Raw genomic sequence first — 22,378 nt, forward strand, 5'->3', positions numbered from 1 at the left:
CATAACAGCTATTCACTCTGAAAATAACTCTCTTACAGTCCTTCCTTCTCTGACTCCAGCTCTCAGTCACTTTGCAAATGCGCTGGTGTTAAAAATTAACCTTTTCCCAGGCTGACTCAATATAGCTGTGTAAATGTGGTGCATGCAGATGTTACTGCAGCCATATCCCATGCAATTGAGATAGTAAGAACTGACTAAATGTGTGGTTATGTCGACCATCGTTTTGATGGTAACTTTGCATTTTATGTTGTTTTTTTTGCATGGTAACCATGTTCCCAGTGTTCAAAACATGACTTTCCATCCACCATTGCGTGTGTGTATGCATATTCCATGTGTGTGTGATGACACTCGGTGGCTTACAGTGTTAAGCAAGGTACCATAGCAGCAGAAGCTCGTCTCTAATCGTCCCTTTGGTTAAAGGAGCATCTTGGCATTCTACCACTAAGCCTCTGTGGCCACCCTCAGACAGAACTGGGACGACACACACACACACACACACACAGTCACAGAGCAACATATCATCCTATGGAATCTATCTAACCTCAACCACTAAGCCGCAGAGAGGCAGCTACTTAACTGAAGCATCATCTTCCCCTACTCTGTAATAATGGCCTGGCCAAATCTAAACCATTCTGTTTGAAAGCAAGGCCAAGATGCTTTCCTAAGGGATTGATTAGCCAGGAGCTGTGGAGGGTACAGTGTTTACAGCTCGGTGCACCGGGTTGTTTTGCTCTCAATACAGTACAGTAGCCTACATACCTACGCATGCATATACAGTAAATGGTCGCACACAGAGATGCAGAGGAACACAAATACTCCCACAAACTGTTTGTGTACTGCTTGTGCTCGGTTGGCAAGGCTACTGTTGGTGCTGGAAGCAAGTAAGGGCAGGTATTGTTAAAGCTGCAGTAGGCAGAATGTTTTTGGCATCATTAGGCAAAAATTCCATAATAACCTTTCAGTAATTCAAGTGTTCGGAGAGAAAACTAGACTTCTGTTCTTCTTCATGGCTCTGTTTTCAGGCTTTAAAAAAATCTAGCCCGTGACGGGAGACTTTGGCCAATCACAGGTCATTTCAGAGAGAGAGCGTTCCTATTGGCTGTTCAATCAACGGAGGCAGCTGTCAATCACTCTTGCAGATGCCATGAGGAGCACCGGAGGACACGTTTTTTTTTTTTTCAGATTACCTGTCTCATGCACTACTGTCAGGATATAGAGACTGTTTTATGAAAATAACAATTTTTAAATCATATTAGCTCCATTCTTGCCCACTGCTCCTTTAAAGGTCCCATATTGTAAAAAGTGAGATTTTCATTTCCTTCATATTATAAAGCAGGTTTAAGTGCTATATAAATACCGTTAAACTATCAAAACGCTCAATATACGGAGGAATTCACACAGCCCGTATTCAGAAATTATAGGTTTGAAACAAGCTGTTGTGTCACAAATATACAATATTTAGACCATTAAACGTAAACATTCTAAATGTGTCCCAGTTTATTTCCTGTTGCAGTGTATGTGAATAACATCAGCTAACAGGAAGTAAACATGGACCCAAGCTGTTGCCTAGCAACGCAATTCCGTTGCAATTCCACTGAAATGTACTAAAACGGAGTGTTTCAGACAGAAGGTGAATACAGGCATATTCAGGCAGACAGTATGAGGAAAATAAAGTTTTTTTTTAACATTACAGCATGTAAACATGTTCTAGTAGAAATACAAAACACAAGTATGAACCTGAAAATGAGCACGATATGGGACCTTTAATGTGTGACCCACCTCTGTGCATCTACCAAATGGGGCTGGATTTTGAGATGAAGACGATGAGAAGTAAAAATGTGTGCTATTCAAGGGTGACTGGGGAATGCGATGGCAACATATGTGACATCTGTGCAGAAATAACTTCTTCTGTTTTGGTCATTTTCAGGTCTTCACTGCAAATACACTTTGACACACTACTGCAGCATCCTGTTGTAATAGCACGTGTAATGGAAAGTGGGTACCAGGTCATCTTGCAAACATCCAAACAAGAACACAACCACAAACTAAACCAAGCAGTCTGCGAGGAGAGCGCTGCATACACTTCCAGCACAGCCAGCCAGACTGAAATCCTCCAACACTGAGCACACCTTTTTGATCAACTGCCAGGCCAGCGCTTGGAGACAAAGCTGTCGAATGCTGGCAAAGGTGACTGAAAAAACAGGTTTTTGTCTTTGCTGCTGGAGTTGTTTTTGCCTTTAAGGTCCTACAAGTTTTGAAATGCACTTGGTTGAAGCAAGAATAGCCTCAACCTTGATCTGTATCAACAGTCTTTACTGTATACCTTACTCCTTTTAGAGTTGATGAAGCGTGCGAGTGTGTGTGCGCATGCTCGCACATGTCAGTGCGTGTAATCATCATCCACGGTGACAATTCCATTCTGACACTTTTTATTGTCACCTGATCTTCCTGTGAACCCAAGAAAAGATGGAAGTGTCAGGGGAAATCATTTATAAGAAACTAGGAAATTACTTTTTATTACTTTGCCTTGCCAAAAGAAAGAATTCAGTGCGGTTTGCATGCATGCAAAACTTTGAACCGCAAAAAAAAGAGAGCGTTTGTCACTTATTTGTTGAGAGTAAAAATGTCTTGTTGCCTCCAGATTTGAAGTCCGTTTCGGGCTTATGAAGTATAGTCGGTTGCCTCCTTTTGGGGTGAAACCACAGCTATGTCAGTTACAGCTAAAGACAACATGCGGACCAAAACAGGATATTAAAAAAAAATAAAAAATTCACAGCTCCCTAACAAGCCCAGTCCAGTCCTCGGTGGGTGTTTACGGCGTGCACTTTTCTGTCAAGGAAACAGATTTAACTACACTGTATAACTGTTCTGTAGAAAGTGGACTTGGCCGCTTTCCTTCTTGGAACTCATGTATGGGCACTTTTTTCTGAAATGGCTGCATTTCGTATACCGATAGAAGATAATGTCAACGGGGTTCTCGTTCTAACACCAACTGACACACAATATTCCAGATGGCGTGCTGTCACCAGCTCCGGCGTCCACAAGTGCAACAAATACTCTTATTTGGTTGCACTGGAATGCATGTGGTTCGTACCACGGAGCTGGTTAAGATATGAGCTATACGTTTATGACCGCAGTCTTGGAAAAGAGAAGAGTGAGTGAGGGGGTACTCGGTTGGTTGCAATCTGCAACCGCACAGATGGCACCGAATCCTACACACTGTGCCTTTAAATTCATGTGCAAAATCAAAAAGATATTGGACAAAGATCTTGGCTGAATACATTGAATAACCTTTTCAATTCCACTGAAAAGCATCAGTTTCCACATTAAGTGTGGCACAAAAGACTTTACCACCTTTGCTCTCGGCTACAAGGTGCTGCCAGTTGTAGCTTGAAATGTCAGGTAACCTGAACAAACAGCTGTAATTATATTCTCTGGGCTAATTGAGCAAAATGACCTTCAGCTTATTTGTCTTAACATGTATCTGGTAATAATTGGGGTGCGAATCGGATGTGTATCAACATGGTTTGCAACAAAACTGAACCGGAGCCTGTTGAGACAGTTTAGTCGGTTATTCACACCGTGTTGCCCACGAGCTACGGACCGCCAATATGGCTGCCAGAGGGTGTGGTGCACCACCTGGAGCCCTGTGAAGATATCGCCTCTTTGAAGTGGTGTCACTGCTCCAGGGTTCAACTAACACGGCTTTTGTGCAGCCATGTGTGGCTAGGAGCACCTGTCTGATGGCTGGTAGAGCACATGTGAACACCAACATGTCAGCAACAAGTCCTCTGAAAGGCCGCACTTCTTTATTTGCACGTTGCATAACACTAAATATCCCGAACGCAGATGCAGTCTAACCTGGAGGAATGCAGGGCTGCATGTCAGAGCATTTGGAGCCCATGAAACACATCCCGTCCAATTGGTTATCCTCACACGATCCTCTCATGAATGCTCGTCCCTGTGTGGGTGGACAAACTGTTTATGTTGTCCTAACAAGTTATGTGTGGAATTTTTACCTCATTTTTATAAGTAATACAAATGTTTGCTTTGGGAACGAGGACAGGTAGGTATTAGGGTACACATTTGGAATATTTATACATATTTAGATTTTTTTCTTTAATAGGAGGTTGAGAATTTTTGTTAAATTGTTATTTTTTTTTAATTGTGGCTTACATTTTACATTACAATGTTGACAAGCTTAGTGCTCTTTAAAGTGAGGGTAGGCAGAATGTTTTTGGCATCACTGGGCAAAAATTGATAACCTTTCAGCATATTGTAATTCAAGTGTTTTGAGAGAAAACTAAACTTCTACACCTCCTCATGGCTCTGTTTTCAGACTTTAAAAAAAAATCTACTTTGACCAATCACAAGTCATTTCACAAACTTTCTTATTTTACAGCTAAACAGTACACTACAAGATGTTTCTGAAAACATTTGAGGAGAGAAATAGTCATTACAGTAACAGAATATTGATTCATATTTGCACAGCGCTGCCTAGTTTGACCATTCGATCGGAGTTCGCGAGTGATCGACAGCTGCTCAGAGACGGCAAGGCTCCAGCTCGGCTCTGACTGGTTGTTTTCCTCCGGTCTGTGAAATCTTGCAGATGCCATTAGGAGCACCGGAGGACACTGGAGGACACCGGAGGACACAGAGGCACATGACTATTTTCAGATGACCTGTCTCATGCACTATACTGTCAGGATATAAGTGACCGTTTTATAAAAATAACTTGTTTTAATCATATTTGCACCAATCTTTCCTACTGCTGCTTTAATTCTTTCTTCCAACTCAGAGTCAGTAACTCAGACACAACAGTCTGAGAGTAATAACCTACTGGAGAGACAACCACACTCTTGTATAATGCCACACATTCTTAATAGCAAACTTGGTATATGATTATCTACACATTTAAACCAAACTGCCCACTAAAAGCAGCAGTTTGTATATTATAACCATGCACAACAAGACACACACACACACAGAGAACTCTATTGAAAACAAGGAGCCACACAAGAAGCATTTTCTGTGGCACCAAGGAATGCACTGGAACAAACATGATACATTCGCCTGAATGCCACCATGAAACCATGCGGCCTTCCCGGTACGCTGTGCTGTCTGGTGTACAGCTTGGAAGTGTAGGCCTCCTAGTAGGCTATATTTGGGGGTGGGGGGGAGACAAACAGGGTTCAGGTGAAATACCAGAAACAGAAATTGGAGACGGGGTCAAAGCCACCCCCCCACCTTGCCAAATACAAGACATGTGGTTCTGTGTAAATCAGCTGATAAGTGAATCTCTGCTCCTTTATGAGTTTCTATGAGAGAGAGAGCATGTTGTGCTTTTTCCTGGAAGATCCCTGAACTTTTATATAACCTCTGCCAGTGTTCTTTGTAAGCCTCATACTGTGCAGGTAATATACTGTCAGTGGTATTATTCAAAGACTGGCATACAACTTCAACCACAACAATGAAATTTACCTATAAAGCTGTGCATCAACAGGTGCAATATAATGTGTCTTTGTGTGTGTGCTTTGGGGATGCACCGATCCGACTTTTTCAGTCCTGATAGTGATAAAATAAATATAAAAATAAATATAAAAATTAAGTTAAAAGGATGGTGATGATTATGATAATAATAATTAATCATTATTATTAATATTAATATTATTATTATATCTGATTTTAACACACTTTCATTTCCAAAACACATCATTTTGTCTTGTGGTGGATCAAAGAAAAGTTCAATGCTATGGTTTGCTGCTGGTCATATTTTAAAGTTTATATTTAAAGGTTTTTATGCAACATCTACAGTACCTATTGACACAGCAGGTGTGTGGTTTCCTATTTTCTAATCTATCTATGACTGTCTAATCAGGAAATTACAGTTGCACCCATGTGCATCACGAGAGGAGTAACCTCTGTGTGGGGAGTGCCTTACAGTGCACTTCTGTCAACACCGAATGAGTCACTGAACTTGCAGTGACCTTTTGCCTTGAATCTACAAAACACCTGCTCAGTAGAGAATAACAAACATCAGAAAATAAATAGATCATCTATGATATGAATCCCTGTTTTATTTAATTTTTTACCTCTAACAATGTATTTAATTGATTCACATGCCCCCTCCTATACACACACACACTCATACCTGGACATCTCTGACTGGCTCTGACTCATGCCATAATAAGTCATTTGAGGTGAAAGAGAATGAGAAGGAAAGGTGGACAAGTTGTTGTGCTCTGATGAATCAGCTTCACGGATATAGACGATCTTTGTCAGTGGAGCGCACCGCCGTCACCTAGCAACCGGCTGCAACAAAGTGAGCACAGAGCCACATTAAAACCAGCTAACGAGCTAACCTGGAGCTAACCAGCTACATGTGTGTGTCTGAGGAACACCAACCACACTAAACTGTTTACCTTTTTAGAGGAACAAAATGGTGAAACAGACGATACAGATATTTGGTCGAATTAAACCCACTAAGAAAACTACGACGGTAAGTGGACAACTAGCTAAAACTACGTTTAAACAAGGCCTATAGAAGGAGGCTGGGTCATGGGTCTTGTTATTCGAGGTATGACGCATGCGCAGTGTAACTGAAGCTGTGGTCGTGCGCTGCGATTGGCTCAATTTCGGCGAGTGCAGACCAGATTCTACTGCGCATGTGTAATACCCCCGCAGATATGACGCGTGTCCCAGCCTCCTTTTATAGGCCTTTCAATTAACATGACGTTTTCACAACAGGCATGTCATACTGTAGCAGGGAAAGCAACAGGTGTAGCTAATGACTTACATAATGATGCCCACCTCTCTTCCATTAAGTGTCCCTATAAATCATTCAGGTGATTAAACATTTACAATACAGTACCAGGGCCCTGGAGCTGGCACACCTGAATGCAATTAATGTTTTGTTCCAATCCGCGTACTTCTGTACTTACACTTACTACTTTGAGTGCATAAGTGCGTTCACACTGGGAAGTACGGCAAAATGCAGTGCACTCAAAGTACCCGGATGTTGTACTCAAAACGGTCAGATCGTTGAGTGTGGAACGCTGGACACGTTCCACACTCAACTGTCGCCATCTTGGCTACGCAGCGGAAGGGGCGGAGCCACGACCGATATTCAAACATACCTAGATAACAGAATAAAACAATACAATACGTAAACATACCGCTGACCTTTCAGCCAGCCGGATGACACATCGTAGGAGTAGGCGACGACGTTGGAAACGTAATTTCCACTCTGCTTTCATTTTTTTTCAGAAGGTATTTTGGGCGGGTAGCGAGCCGCGGTGAAATGTTTCAAACGTCATTTCCGGTCAGTGCGCCGCAGAGTATTCGATTTGAGACGACCCTACCCCGTTGAAATTTACGCACTACTCAAGTGAGTACAGAGTGCCCAAAGTGCACTACATTGAAGTGTACTTCTGGAAGTAGGTGGATTGGAACACACAGCACTTTTCTTGCTATGACATGCCAAATGATGGTAACCATCAGGCTCCACAACCAAGGCTGACCCCCATATGAGAACTATGAGGACTACACGCACTATCTGCAACCATCTTGGACTCTAACCACTGGCACACTTTACACTTACTTTACACTATGCATCCTATATACCACTTTATAGACTACACATATGTACATGTTACATTTATTTATTGACAGACTGCACACACTATGTTCACCCATTCACTCTGTATCTTTTATATCTCTATTGTTTTTATAATTTTTGTATACCTTTACCTCTCCTGTGTTTCACTCTGTTTGCTGATGTTGCTGCTTTGGCACCTGAATTTCCCTCTGGGGATTAATAAAGGTTCATCTTATCTTATCTTATCTTACATAAAACTGCTCAAGTTGTGTTTACATTTGCTACACTTAATATAACGTGTTCACAACAGACATGTCACAGCAGGGAAAGCACAGGTGTAGCTAATGACATACATATTGATGCCCACCTCCCTTCCATTAAGTGTCCCAGTAAATCATTCAGGTGATAGAAAGATAGAAGGAATTTACAATACAGTACCAGGGCCCTGGAACTGGCACACCTGAATGCAATTAATGGTTTTAATTACACCTGCACTTTTCTTGCTGTGACATGCCAAAATATGTGAATAGGTCTGTGTTGTCATTGACTCCATCCATACAGCAAGCAACCTAAACATTCAGAAACACGGTAAAGTGACTATACTATATTTATCTCCTATTTAATGGGTGTTTTGGGGCTGATACCAATTCTAAAATGTTTAATTGTCGAAGCTAACAGCTAGACGTTTTTGCTGATGTTCAGTATGTTTACATGTGACTTCTTTTGTGCACAAAACTCACAAGATTTCTTTGTTTCCCCCTTAATTTTATATCTGGAGATGCCCTTTTCAGACCATACTGGATATTAAAGTTGTTGTATTAGATAGTTAATTGTGATTAATTGCACATTTTTCATTGGTTCAAAATGTACCTTAAAGGGAGATTGTCAAATATTTAATACTCTTATCAACATGGGAGGTACATGTATATATTTATTATTGGAAATCAATTAACAACACAAAACAATGACACATATTGTCCAGAAACCCTCACAGGTACTGCATTTAGCATAAAAACTATGCTCAAATCACAACATGGCAAACTCTCAGCTGTCAGTGTGTCAGTGTGCTGACTTGTCTATGACTTGCCCCAAACTGCACGTGATTATCATAAAGTGGGCATGTCTGTAAAGGGGAGACTCGTGGGTACCCATAGAACCCATTTACATTCACATATCTTGAGGTCAGAGGTCAAGGGACCCCTTTGAAAATGTCCATGCCAGTTTTTCCTCGCCAAAATGTAGTGTAAGTTTGGAGCGTTATTTATCCTCATTTGCGACAAGCTAGTATGACATGGTTGGTACCAGTGGATTCCTTAGGTTTTGTAGTGTTATATGATGGCAGTATCTTCACTCAAAGTGAAACATACTGAGCCAGTATCAGATTAATTTAAAGCTGGTGTCAAGCTTATACAATAATATCAACCAATCCGCTGGTGTTGATTTGTTGTCGTTTTTTTTTTTTTTTGCAATGAAGTGCACACATGCTATTGTTCACCTACTATCAGATGAGGGCCGTCTTTATTGGATACACATGTAAAAAAAAGTTAATTTCCATGAGAAGCACCCTCTGGCAGTGGCGGCGCTCCTCACTATTCTCCCTAAAACCCACTTTATTGTCTGAGCCCAACAGCTGATGGAAGAACTGATCAAATCACTTTGAGGGTTTCTGTGGCACTTTAGCTTGAGCTGACAATATCCAGCAAAATGAAATGAGCACAGTTACCTCCTCAGGGCTTTTTTGGGGCTCCGACAACAGAACCACAGTGGTGGTCGGGAGGAGGCGATACTGCTGGCAGAGTGACACTGAAAAACAATCCAATCATTTAGCTCTTATCTTTTATTCCTGTTACCCTGGAGACTTGTAATTGCATCAGTGTCCGTCGGAAAAACATATGCCAGAACATATGTCGAGGGTGGGGGTGTTCAGATTGACCCAGCCGGCCTCGCTTTAAATGTCCTCCACTGCTAGAGCTCAATCTATATTGGTTTAATGTTCTACAGCTTTTCTCGTCTTCCCTGAGGCTTTGCTGAGCGGAGGTGAAATTGCAGAGCTTGTCTAGTACACTGTGCACTGATCATGATTGCTTGTTTTGCTATATATCGCTTTCCATAGGATGTATGCTTCATAAACTCCATCTTTTTCATCCTGGGGCTTGCATTATCCAAACCACAAGTGGCCAAACTTATATTTTAGACATGCATATAATGTATAACAACATACATTACAGTCAAAGAACATACAGTACATACATGTACAGGAGACAGCTCTTTCAACAGTGAAGAGCGCAGAACAGAGTTAGATGAATGCCTACATGGTTACTCTCACATACTCCCCATTATATTCTCTTTAGCCCTCTACCTTGCCCTGTGATAACAAACAGTAAGCCTTGTTCCACTGTAGGACTGACTCTCCTGTTGTCTCTGGCTCCCTCAGGTGTACTCTGTGGACAACGAGGAGCCGACAGGTGCTTCTTTGGAGTTTGTGGTGCCCAGGGATGTGGCTGACGGCTTTGTTAACAACAAGAGGGAGTGCTACAAGTTCAGGTAGAGTGACAACTAGCTGGATTTGCATCTATAAAACCTTCCATTTTCTTAATTTCCAAAGTCAGCCAACTAATTTGGCCTAAGTAAATTCAACTGGTGGGGTCTTTGACGTCCACTATAATAATGTTCTATATCTACATATCTTGTCACTGTAGACTAGTTATTGAGCCGGTGAAAGCGTTTATATTTGCAGTTCTAAATGTTATAGACAACGCGTCTTTCCTGTGACCTCTGGTCTGTTTCATCTTATAAGTAAAAGCAGCAGCAGTTTCTTTATAGAAATAGAAATTAGATTAGTAAGAAATAGGGTACTAAATCTCGGAAGGCTATCCGCCACACTGGCGGTTAAACGTTTGTACCAAATTAGTCATAATAAAAAACAATAAGCTGGTCACACTGAGAGTCTCTACTGCGTCTTGGTGTCATTTAAGCTGCTACTGTCCTCTGCTCTATCTGTCAGAGTTTGACACAAACACACACACCGAGTGAGAGTGAGTATGAAGGTGAGTACGGGCAGCTGTGGGCTCAGAGGGTAGAGCAGGTTGTCCACCAATCGGAAGGTCGGTGGTTCGATCCCAGGCTGCTCCGGGTCACATGTCGATGTGTCCTTGAGCAAGACACTTAACCCCAAATTGCTCCCGAAGGCATAGCCATCGGTGTGTAAATGAGTATTTAGATTAGATCCTGATGGGCAAAGTTGACACCTTAGCATCAGTGTATGAATGTGTGTGTGAATGGGTGAATATGTAGTGATAAATGTAGTGTAAAGCGCTTTGAGGGGTCGGAAGACTAGAAAAGCGCTATATAAATGCAAGTCCATTTACCATTTACAACGTTACAGCTGTGAATGTAGCAGTGCAGTGTGTGTACAGTTTAGGCTGTTTGTCGGTGAATAAATGCTACAACTCCTCAAAGGGCTCGAGCTTAAGGACGTCCCGGGGGGGAAAAAATAGGATCGGGAAGGATGAAAATGAATATTGGGACGAGAGTTGAAGGAAAAATACCCTGCTAACGTTACAATGAAATGGCGATGAAAACGATTTTTTGCGTAGCACACAGTTCTCATTAAACCTCCACAACAAAACACACACAACACATACCGCTGACCTCTGACCTCACGACAGCTGCAGCGGCAACAGGGAATCTTATAGATGACCACTTCAGCTCTTGATTTCAATTATTCTTCAGCTAAAATCTGCACGAGTGATGTAGCTGTAGAGTTTAGAATGAATAAAGATAGAGGAAGGTGTGTTGCCCACCAGAATTTACGCTCTCAAAGTTGCATAAGAACTTTTTTCCCATGAATTATTCACCCACCAGTTCTGTCAGTGCGGAGCCACAACATCTGTTTAACGCCGGTGGTGAAAGCTGCAGGCTTATATACCCTCTGGGCAGGGCCCATGCCACGCTTCCAAGCCCTAAATTCACAGTTAGGGAGTCAGACAGCAGTGGACACCGAGAGCATTTGAAAACCACAGAGTCTTATAATAGCCTTCTGGAGGTTCCCTTGTGCCCTTATAGAAATAAAATTTCCACATTTAACAATGTTCCTGGGCGGATTCCTCTCACATCACTCTCATCTTTCTGTGGGATAAAACATGATGGGCTTTAGAGAACAGGATGACTAAACTCCTCCTCATCCACTTGGGGAATTAAATAGACCGCTTTTTTGTGCTTGTTTAGTGTTGCTGTGGGTGATTGAGTTGAGCCTTGGATGTTTGAGATAAACCAGCAATGTAAATGTACTGTATGTTATAGTAGTAAATTGTGACGGTGGTACTGTCTTTGTTCTTCTTCAGGTTCCTAAAGGTGTTTGATCGGGCCGCCAAACAGGAAGAGATATTTGAAAACATCGCCAAACCAGTTGCAGACGGGTAAAATCTTACTGACATTTAACTTCTCAAAATGACACACGTAAAGTAAAATGTTTGTATTTTTAATGCCAGGCAATTTTTGAAAGCTTCTATAATTCCTTTAAACTCTTCGTCAACCCACCTGCGCCCAGCGATGCTCATCTCTCCATGTCGTGGTCAGGCCACACAGGCTTCAGCCATCCTTGTTGACAGGAAGTCAGTAAAGCTCAGCTTTCTTTTAAGATGGAAATGGAGGGTGTCTGTGATTTTTGGCGTGCTTTACATACTTAAACCACTAAGTGGACTGAGCTGGCAGGCGAGATGGCACACTGTGCCATCGCGAGTGTGAGAACATTTCCAAGCCACAACACAGAGCTATACCGTAGCTGCTCACTCTTTTCGAGCTGTCGTTTCATTTGTCGTACACGAGGACCACGTTCATTAGAGTAAAACCTGGCCCACAACTCATCTGTCAGTACTATTCAATTTAATGGAAATAGGGGCCTGTTTTTAAATGTAAAATATATTTTAAATATTGATATGCCACCGTATTTATGTCATAATTAGACAAAATGTATCACTTCATTATGTAATAACACCCGCATTTGGTAATAATCTGCTTCATTTTGTAGTAAACAGTCTGAACACAATGTTTAATAAATTTCCCTGCATTCTGTAATAACTTATCATATATTGCAAAGGTTATTACAAAATGTTCGAGTTGGAGTACTTTTTTCATGAAAATGTAATAATCATTATTAAATTATTTAATAACCAACCATAAGGAATGTTTTCATTCATAACAAATCATTATAACAATATTTGATGCTTTCAAGCATGTGTCATACTGACTCAAAATTAATTTTACAATTAATTCAGTAGATTATTTTTCCTCGGCCAAAACTAGACCAGGTGACACAGTATTCCTTAGCCTTCCTAAAAATATCTTGAAATAACCACTGCAATATGTAATATGGGGGAAATTATTATATACAGTGTTGCATTCAAGCTGTTTTTATTACAAAATGCAGCAGATTATTACTAAATGTGGGTGTTATTCAGGGAATTAAATTAGCACCTTCCACCTGCCAAATACAGGGTAAATGTAGGCTGTGGCAGGTACAAATTTCAGGTCATCTGCCACCACGCCAAAAGCAATTAAGTTAAAATAGTCAGGGATTAAGGTTACATGATATATTCCATATTTTTACTGTCTGGTACCACTGACTCAATGTTTACAAATCTAAAGCATTCTACAAAGATTTCAGAAGTTGTAGACAAAAAAAACTTATTTTCAAACCCTGGTGTTAGAACATAATGAAGTGAAAATGTATTACATTTTGACTAGTCATTACATGCCCATTTTTATGATAATCATAAATAATCACATGCAGTTTGGGGCAAGTCATAGTCAAGTCAGCACACTGACACGCTGACAGCTGTTGCCATGTTAGGATATGAGCATATTTCTTTATGCTAAATGCAGTACCTGTGAGGGTTTCTGGACAATATTTGTCATTGTTTTGTGTTTTTAATTGATTTCCAATAATAAATATATACACATTTGCATAAAGCAGCATATTTACCCACTCCCATGTTGATAAGAGTATTAAATACTTGGCAAATCTCCCTTTAAGGTACATTATGAATAGATAAAAAATGTGCGATTAATTTGCGATTAATTACGATTAGCTATGGACAATCATGCGATTAATTGCGATTAAATAATTGAATGAATTGACAGCCCTTTATAATAGACAAGAGTCTGGTCTACGATCGTGACTTGACAATTCAAGTCAATTTCAGCCAATTTAGCCACTTTCGATAAAGTTAATATTTAATTAATGGTTGATGACTGAGAACTAATATGGTTGACCGACTGAAAGGAGAAGCTTTACAATTGGACATCACATTTTAATATCATGCAACTCTACCAGAATTTTTATAGATGAATCTCCTTTTTTAATGTAGATGGATTCTACGCTTTCAGAAAATAAACACAATGCAACATGTTTTTGCATTTACGATTAGTAGAATTGTAAATTTCATTTCCTTGCTACTCTACCCCTAATATACCTCAACACGCAGAGGGAAACTTGTACAGTGTCTGTCGGAGCTTTTCCCCTTCCCTTGACTTGGTGTTAAATCAGGACTGATTTCCGAAAGAGACGGCAGCCAAGAGGAGCGGGAACTCACTATGCATTTCCTGTGATCAAATGTTGGTTGTGTTGTTGCCATGTGAACAAGGTTCTTCGTCTCCTTCTCCTCTCCAAACTCATGTCCTCCTGGCTCAGTTTTGCCCTATACCACCTCCATTCCTCACCAGGCTTCTTAGTCACAGTTGGGGCTATTCGCGGAATCCCCACAAGTGCTTCGTATTATCTTTGCTAGAAGACGTGTAAACAGCATGGTGAGACGTCTGGATTGGCTGACTAAGAACTTGGATGTATTTGACCTGACTCACACGGGTTCACTCACTTGGGTATTGGGTTGCCCTCCCCAGCTAACCTTTTAACAGTCCCCCCCTTTGTTGTGGCAGATGGTAAACATCAGCTTAAAACGTTTCAGTCGCAACCAGGCTGTGTCTTGCCATATCAATTTGAGCTTGGCGTCTTTTAGTCCTTGATATGACTATATTGTCTGCAGCCTAGAGGACACTAGTCATACCGTCTAGCCATGACCAATCTGTCTCCACGATCAGACATTTCTGAGACCACTGTCAGCTCCTTGCCCCCGTTTACCCACCGAATGATCTACAAAGTTTTAACCTCTTAAGTCTCACCTCAGAGACTAAAACAAAGGAGGGAATTATTCTGCCTGTTCAGCCCCCATTTCCTATTGAAATGATTTATGTTGCCTTCAAACACAATCACAGGAATAGGCCAACACTTAGGCCTCATATCCTTGCTACAAAAATTATTGGAAGAGATTATGAAAGGCACTTTAGCTGGGGCTGATGTACTGTAGACTGTATTTTGGCATTTCTATGATATTCCATATTTATTTGAGTCATTCCCAGACTAAGTTGATTAGCCACACTGTTTGCCAAAATCTTTTTGACAAATAACTTAATTTTGTGCTCAAAGTTAAAAAAAGAAGGTTGTTGCTAAAACGGGAATATGATGTATGACTATAGTAGAAGCTGCAAGTCATACGTCATCCTCCAAGCTTGCGCAGGCTTACTCATGCTCGTTTGCGTCTCAGCAGCAGCAAACTGATAAATCTGTTTATCTGTCCTTCAGCTTGTCTTTCTAGTTAGTTAGCTAGTTAGCTGTAGTTAGCTAACCCAACTTGTTGTATTAGCTAACTGAGGGTTTTCATTTTATTTTTTATTTTCCTCCTCCTTAGTTTAGTGTGTTTATTTCCACAATGGGATTTGTGTGTGCGGTGAACGGGTGAAATCAACACAGTGGATTAGACTACTCAAAATCCCACCGGCAGAATTAACACAACACACTGACTGTCTCTCGCCCTCGCTCTATTCTTTACTGTTTTGTCTCCTCTAGGAGATAAATTAACAGAAAGCAGCCAATACCGGAGGTTTGCGGGCCTCTTAACAGGTTTGAATGACGGGGAGCACAACTTTCAGCCCGAAAGAAAACTTGAGAAAAATCGCATTAGAGAAATAAACGAATCACAGTGCGGCCCGGTCAGGTGTCGGTGTTGGAGCTGAGGCGAGAGCGGCTGGTGCTGGTGGACGGTGCACCTCCAAAACGTCCCAAAACGGTATTTCAAATGGCAAACCTCTGCAACATGTCTATCCGTCCTCCGGTGCACTGTGGCCGGCATGCGGCGGTGCGGCTCCTCGGTGCAGCAGCAGCCAGATGTCCGCCTCGCCAGGAGGAGGCGGTGAAGAAGAGAGCGAGTGAGAGAGAGTCAGTGTGTTGCACTAATTCTTGTCTAATTTGTGGTCTGATAAACAGTAAATTCATCTATGCTGGTTTCATCTAAACTGGGTTGAAAAATGACGCAATCTGGTTGCCATGGGTAATGAATTACGCCTGACTATTAACCACATCCCCATTTCTCTGTTTGAGAGAGAACGTTAACAAAAAAACAGGAAGTAAAACTGTCTGGCGGGGGCTTTAAGCTATGTGAAGCCCAGTTGGTGTGCTGATAACTATGAAGCTCATGTTGATATTGACATGGTCCCAGCTACAGAAGCACGTCTGGTTACAGTACTCACAAACCGAATCCAATTTGGACTGACACAATGTTTTTCCTGAAAGTCCCCGTAGTCAGGAAACATTTATTCAGGTTTAGTCGGGAGTCACTTTGAATCGCAGCAGTTTTCGCTGTCACCGCACTAAAACTCACGCACGCAGGCGCCAATCCTCTCAACTAGCAATAACTGTCAGGTTGTTGTTTTGATTGGTACTCCGTCATACTTGGCGCATATCAAGTTTAGCCAAAAAGCTCTAACTCGTTTACTTACACACTAGTCTCCGTCTGTGCTGCGGTGTAACCGAAACCAGTCATTTCAATCCCAACACAGTAGTTTAAAAACAAACCAGCATTAATAGCTCCAGTAAAGGAAGAGCCAACGTAATGATGTTGGGCTGGCAAAGCAAACCGCTCTATCTGGATTGTAATCCCATTTCACAAGGCTGTGAAACCTGTAGCCCAGAGGGAACGGGGGGGGGGGGGGGGGGTCTGTTCAGTTTCATTCTTAACCCTATTACCTCTAGAGATTGGACTACTCGTAACAAAAGAACACAGGAAGAACAGGGATCTTCTGGGGCGATGACTTGCCAATCTCCAGGAAAGCTGAGGTGTAAACAGGAAAAAGCATTGGGAAACGCTCAAGCCTCAGCGGCAGTGCCGAGGCCGCATCATTAGCACTGACATTAAACTAAACACAGAGCCTGTGTCTTTCCTCCCCGCTGCCAATCACTGGCCGTGACTCACGCCAGATTAAATGGCAGCCCAATGGCCGTCAAACCAACCACCCTTCTCATAAGTGGACATAGCGTTTTATAGAAACTGACATGCAGTTTTTTTTCCATTATGTATGCAGGGTGTGGAATTGTACCGAACACAGGAAGCTAAACCCACACACTGCTCTAATACTGGGTTGGCAATTCCATTAGAATAAGCGAGAGGCTTAGGTTTGTTTATAATTCATCTTGAAAAATATAGTGTCAAGATATCCTTTTCCTTGCAACTGGCAAGTTCAGAGAGCACAGAGTTTATCCTCACCTTTGATCCCAGCTTGTGTGTCAGAGGGGCCCTCTGTCATTTTACTATTTCTTCCTGGTTTATTTCCAAGACTACAAAACAGAAGTTTGTTTTTTTCACCACCATTTTGGATATTCGTTCATTCAAATAGAACTAGATACTGTTGGTTTCCATGGCCCTGTACACGTGCAGAAGGGGCAGTTCTGTGCCAAACCCAAATTTACCAGGCCCTGCCTAGTTGAGTGGGTTTGGGGCCTTTTCCTTCACTCATACTCCGGAGACATTCCTCCCTCACCGGCAGATGTCTGTCGCCATAGCAGTTCTCCAGTCACGGCCATCTTTTCCTGTGGATTTAAAGTGTCACATTCAATTCAGTCAGACTTTTGGTGTCTGCTTGGGGATATACTTGACGGTCCCCTTGCGCTCTTGCAAATTAAGATAGTGGTGTTTTATTGGAGGCATACGATGCAAATTATGTACAGACAAAGCTTTTTTCCAAGTCATAACATGTTCATAACATGTCAGTGAGACTGTATTTCCTACATCCCATCTGTTCTGATCGGTTCCATATGTTCTCATGGACTTACAGTAATGCAGAGGTACACACTACACGAGAATCAAGCCGATTTTGGGTTTCCCCCCTCCCGACAATGGTCAGCAAAGCCCCAATTTTTTGATGGTTTTAAAGATTATCTTTCCAGATATTCCTGTGGTCTGAGGTATGTTAGGAGTGTTTTTTTACATCCCCGATCTGCTCGGAAGTCCATCCCAGCCGCTCCGATATCCGATATCTCTGGATAACATGTTGTTTGTGGGGAACCGAGGTCAGACGACGACACCGTCATGTGGGAAAGAACGATAGCCAATTGAGAACCAATTTGTGACAACAACACAAGTGTTTATTTAGCGTGTCTCTATGACTTCATCCATCCATCATTCCTGAATTTTCAGTCATCCGCCATGTTTGTTTACACTAAAGTCACGTTCGATTGCGAGATATTTTGCGAGATTTACTTTTTTTTTTTTAGTCGGGACTCTTGTTGTTCATGAATGGAATCTGTAAGTGTGCAGTGTGTTGTTTTGGCCAAATCGTTGCTCAACACACATTATAGGAACAAAACTGTTAAATTGAACGTAACATGTTGTTATGTGTGAACATATCACATTTTCAAAATCTGTTAAGATTTGAAAAATCTTTTAGGGTGGGCCAACCTTAACATAGTCTTCCATGACCCCAAGCTCCTCCGAGAACATTGTCCTGCCACCTATAGTCGATTAGCATGAAAAAAAATTGGATATGGTATTCCATTATGACCGCAATGTTGCCGGTTCGATTCCAGCCAGGGACCTTTGTTGCATGTCATACCCCTCTCTCTCCCCCCATTTCCAGTCTGCCTCTTCTCTATCAACTATCCAATAAAAGAGAATGCAAGGACAAGAAAGCAATTTTAATGAAATTGTCTGCTAAATCTGCTTATCTCTCTGTGTGTGTGTGTGTGTGTGTGTGTGCAGTGTGTTGGCTGGCTATAATGGCACCATATTTGCCTATGGCCAGACAGGCAGCGGGAAGACCTTCACCATCACAGGAGGGGCCGAGCGCTACAGTGATCGTGGCATCGTTCCCCGCACACTTTCCTACTTGTATGAACGCTTCTCCCAGGTCAGCACAGCGGGGTTAGCTTGTTTTCTACAATTGATTTATGGTATCAGTTTCACTGGTACAATAAAGCCACACAGATTTGGGCCTCATGCAGCAACATTCTGTTAAATTTCTATTATATATTTTTTAAAATTTTCTGTAAAAAGAAAAAATAAGAGAAGTCAACTCCAGATGCACCAAATGCTCTTCACTATCCAAATCTGCTCTCACCCAAGTGTGGTGAATGATTAATCCCCACTCGGTGGTACATTGGAGGCTTGTGGCCGATTGTTTATTAAAAAATAAGAACAAATCGTGGGTACGAACATAAATAAGAGGAAATTTGTTCTTATATTGCTTCCTGCATGAGGCCCATTGATACATACAAGAAAAAATGTCAAATAATACCCTACTGTGCCTCTCAGACATCCTTCATTTCCCTGCGCTGCAAAGCACCTAAATTTAAACATTTGCTTTTGCCAAATGTCTAAAACGCTACAGTTTCCATCTTCATACACCCAGTCCAATTTGACATACTATATTTTGTGCTCCACAGGACAGCAGTATGGTTTATACCACACACGTCTCCTATTTGGAGATCTACAACGAGATGGGATATGACCTTCTGGACTCCCGACATGAAGCATCTCGACTGGAGGACCTACCGTCAGTGTTCTTTTTTATTACTGTATTACTTTTACTGCGCTTGATGCGACAGACTTCCAGTTACATTGGTAAAATGTCAACAATCCATCATAGAGTCATGTATTTAGCCTTGAAGACATAAGTGATAGATACACTTTTTTTTTTAAGTTGCAAAGACCAATCACCCCTGGCTTCATTATTCTCCTAAACACTTTGTGGGTTGAGCTGAGCCTTATTCCTGAACAGCTATTTGTCAGCTTGGCCCGGAGTTGTCGTGTGGTGAAATATGGAGACTCTAGTATTTACCACCTCACTATGAGCTGCCAACTGACATAATGAGACTGTGGGACAGCAATGGCTGCGGTCGACCTGGTGGCAGACTGTTGCCACTGGAGTGGAGAGCAATAGGGTCATGTGGAGAAATAGTTTTTCATATATAGCCAGTCACTGCTGCAGCTGGTCTGGGGGAAATTCTTTTTTTTTTTTGTGAACATCTACCTCTTTTTCTCACTCTCTCCATTTGGTCCTCTATTTTTTGCTTCCCTCTTTACCATGCCCTGTCTTTGAAACTGTCAAGTCAAGCAATTTGTATAGCGCAAAATCACAAATTTGCCTCAGGGGGGCTTTACAATCTGTACAGGATGCGACACCCTCTGTCTTTTACAGTACAACCCTCTCATCGGATAAGGAAAAACTCCCCCAAAAAAAACTTTTAACATGGAAAATAGAGAGAGAGACAGAGGCACACAGCAGTGCTTGTGGGACATAAACAACAGAGGGTTATTGAGAGGCAGTGGCTTAAAATTAATATAATTCTCGGAGGCAGGACTACTAGGCTTAAATTACACATTGATACTGAGAAAGATGGGTTTTAAATTTGGATTTAAAGGCCTCCACAGAATCAGACTGTCTGATGTCCATAAGGAGGTTATTCCAGAGGAGGAGGGGGGCTCGAAACTGTTCACCCTGTTTCTTCCTGCTTCATTCCTACTTTGTTTGTGTCCATCTTTCTTAGTAATTATAAATTCCATCTGTCTGGAGGTTTGTCTCTGTATGACCTTATTTTCCTTTCTCCTTTTTTTTTTTTTTGTCATACTTATTCATCTCAAACTAGACTTCCAGGCGCAACATCGACTTGGTACATCGTTTTTTGGTGTTTGTCTTGTATTTTCTTGTACCAGTTCCATTTCAGTTTCTTCCCTCTTTTCGTAGAGGATCCAACTCAAGGTTTAAGATACCCACAAAATCACAGTCTTCTGGAAATAGACAGTGCCCGTTGTTAACCATGCTGTGGCCACACTTGCTGATTCAAGAAGAAGCTGTGGCACTGACAAATTTCTCTCTTTCTGCCGGTCTGCTTCTGTCTTTCACTGCCTACCCCCTTCTCGTCTTTCTGCACTCGTTTTTTTTTTTTCTTGTTTTACTACTTCTCGTCTCCATCTGTGCATTATTTCCATCGTGCATCAGCATTCCAACCCTCTGAATGCTTAAAAAGTCTGTAAATTATCTTGTAGATTAATTCAACAGCTATATCATTTATTATATTTGTGTAAAAATACAATAATCAATCACATTTTGAGTTGATGGGGCTGTTTAGGAAAATAACCCTGCCAGAGTACAGGCCCTTTAATCACATTAAGATTAATACTGTTTTATCAAACTAGCTCAATGACCTACACATGTTAACATAATTATCCACATGTGTTCTCCAGTCATTCCACCTTCTTCGACATCTCAATCCAGTAGCCATACTTGTCACAACCCTGGTTGGCGTGATGGAAATGATACGGTAAGATCACAGGAGTCGTTTCAGCCCCATCTGTCCAAGCACACTGCGTTTCAGAGAGCTTGATGTGGGCAAGAAACAATCACCTGTTTGTTTTTAAAAGCGAGCCCCCGTCTGTTATCAAGTTATGAACCCCCGGAGAGATAAAGCACGTGTCAAACCGGGTCGCGGCCCACACTGACTTGCAGATGTGGTTTGTTTGGATTGAACAAGGCCAAGGCGAAGGGGAAGGAAAATGGATGACATAACTGGTATAATTAGTTTTTCATAATTGCTTCAGTGTTGGATTATTTGGGTTTTGACCGGCTTTTTTCCGCTTTGTAATTTTTTATTCAGAATTTTCAAGTTTCATTTATTATGCTGGAATTTCCCTTCAACAACATTTTCTTTCTTTTCCAGAAAGGTGCTGATCATGGAAGACCCAGACCAGAACATCCATCTCAGGAACCTTTCCCTGCAGCAGTCAGCCAATGAGGAGGAGGCTCTGAACCTGCTCTTCCTGGGTGACACCAATCGTATGATTGCAGAGGTAAGAAAGAGGGAAACACGTGCTTCTCCATGAACTGAAATGTGTGATGGGACTTCCACTTTTTAATTCTATGTATGGGGTTTGGGGGGGTTGTCACATATTGTGACTAGGGCTGTCACAATATCATGTTTTCACTACACAGTTATCGTGGCTAAAAGAGTTCCCCGAAAACGATATCATCACGATATAGAAAATTTGAAAAAATAAATAATGATATCAGTCAAATTCATCTTTAATTTTGTTTATTGTGTGTTTTGTCACTTTTTTTAGCAAATGAATTATGCTCAAAATACATTTGTAAGGATGTGGAGAGAGTCTGTAACCATAACTGGACAAAAGTGTGATTTAAGAGCCGCTGGATTATTTACACGATATTATCATATGTATATTACTAACATTATATCAATATTTTATTTTTAAATTTCACAGTTATCAATACCAGTATGCCCTTAATATGTATGTATACAATTTTATTAATTTAGGATAAGTCGCTTATGGGTCATCTCGTGGTAGCAGACAAAAACGACAAACAGTTAAACATACAGACAAAACAAAAACAGACTACACAAAAAATAGTACATAAATACAACCGTTAAATGGCTAAGAC

The 22,378-nt window shown here is 41.4% G+C and overlaps 1 protein-coding gene across 7 annotated transcripts in view; it reads left to right on the forward strand.

Moving 5' to 3' along the window:
- The first annotated feature begins 6,175 nt into the window (after positions 1–6,175).
- kif6 (kinesin family member 6) overlaps positions 6,176–22,378 on the forward strand; it is an 82,708-nt gene continuing 66,505 nt past the window's right edge. For 2 of the 7 annotated variants that reach the window (XM_074660985.1, XM_074660984.1), the window contains exons 1-6: positions 6,176–6,499; positions 10,032–10,141; positions 11,941–12,015; positions 18,685–18,832; positions 19,368–19,477; positions 21,642–21,771. In XM_074660985.1, the coding sequence (XP_074517086.1) occupies positions 6,440–6,499; positions 10,032–10,141; positions 11,941–12,015; positions 18,685–18,832; positions 19,368–19,477; positions 21,642–21,771 (633 nt within the window). In that variant the 5' untranslated portion in view covers positions 6,176–6,439. The remainder of the gene's footprint in view (positions 6,500–10,031; positions 10,142–11,940; positions 12,016–18,684; positions 18,833–19,367; positions 19,478–21,641; positions 21,772–22,378) is intronic. The other 5 variants (XR_012597309.1, XM_074660986.1, XM_074660983.1 and 2 more) reach the window with 4 other exon arrangements.

Source organism: Sebastes fasciatus, chromosome 15, assembly GCF_043250625.1.
Source record: "Sebastes fasciatus isolate fSebFas1 chromosome 15, fSebFas1.pri, whole genome shotgun sequence".
Classification (NCBI taxonomy): Eukaryota; Metazoa; Chordata; class Actinopteri; order Perciformes; family Sebastidae; genus Sebastes; species Sebastes fasciatus.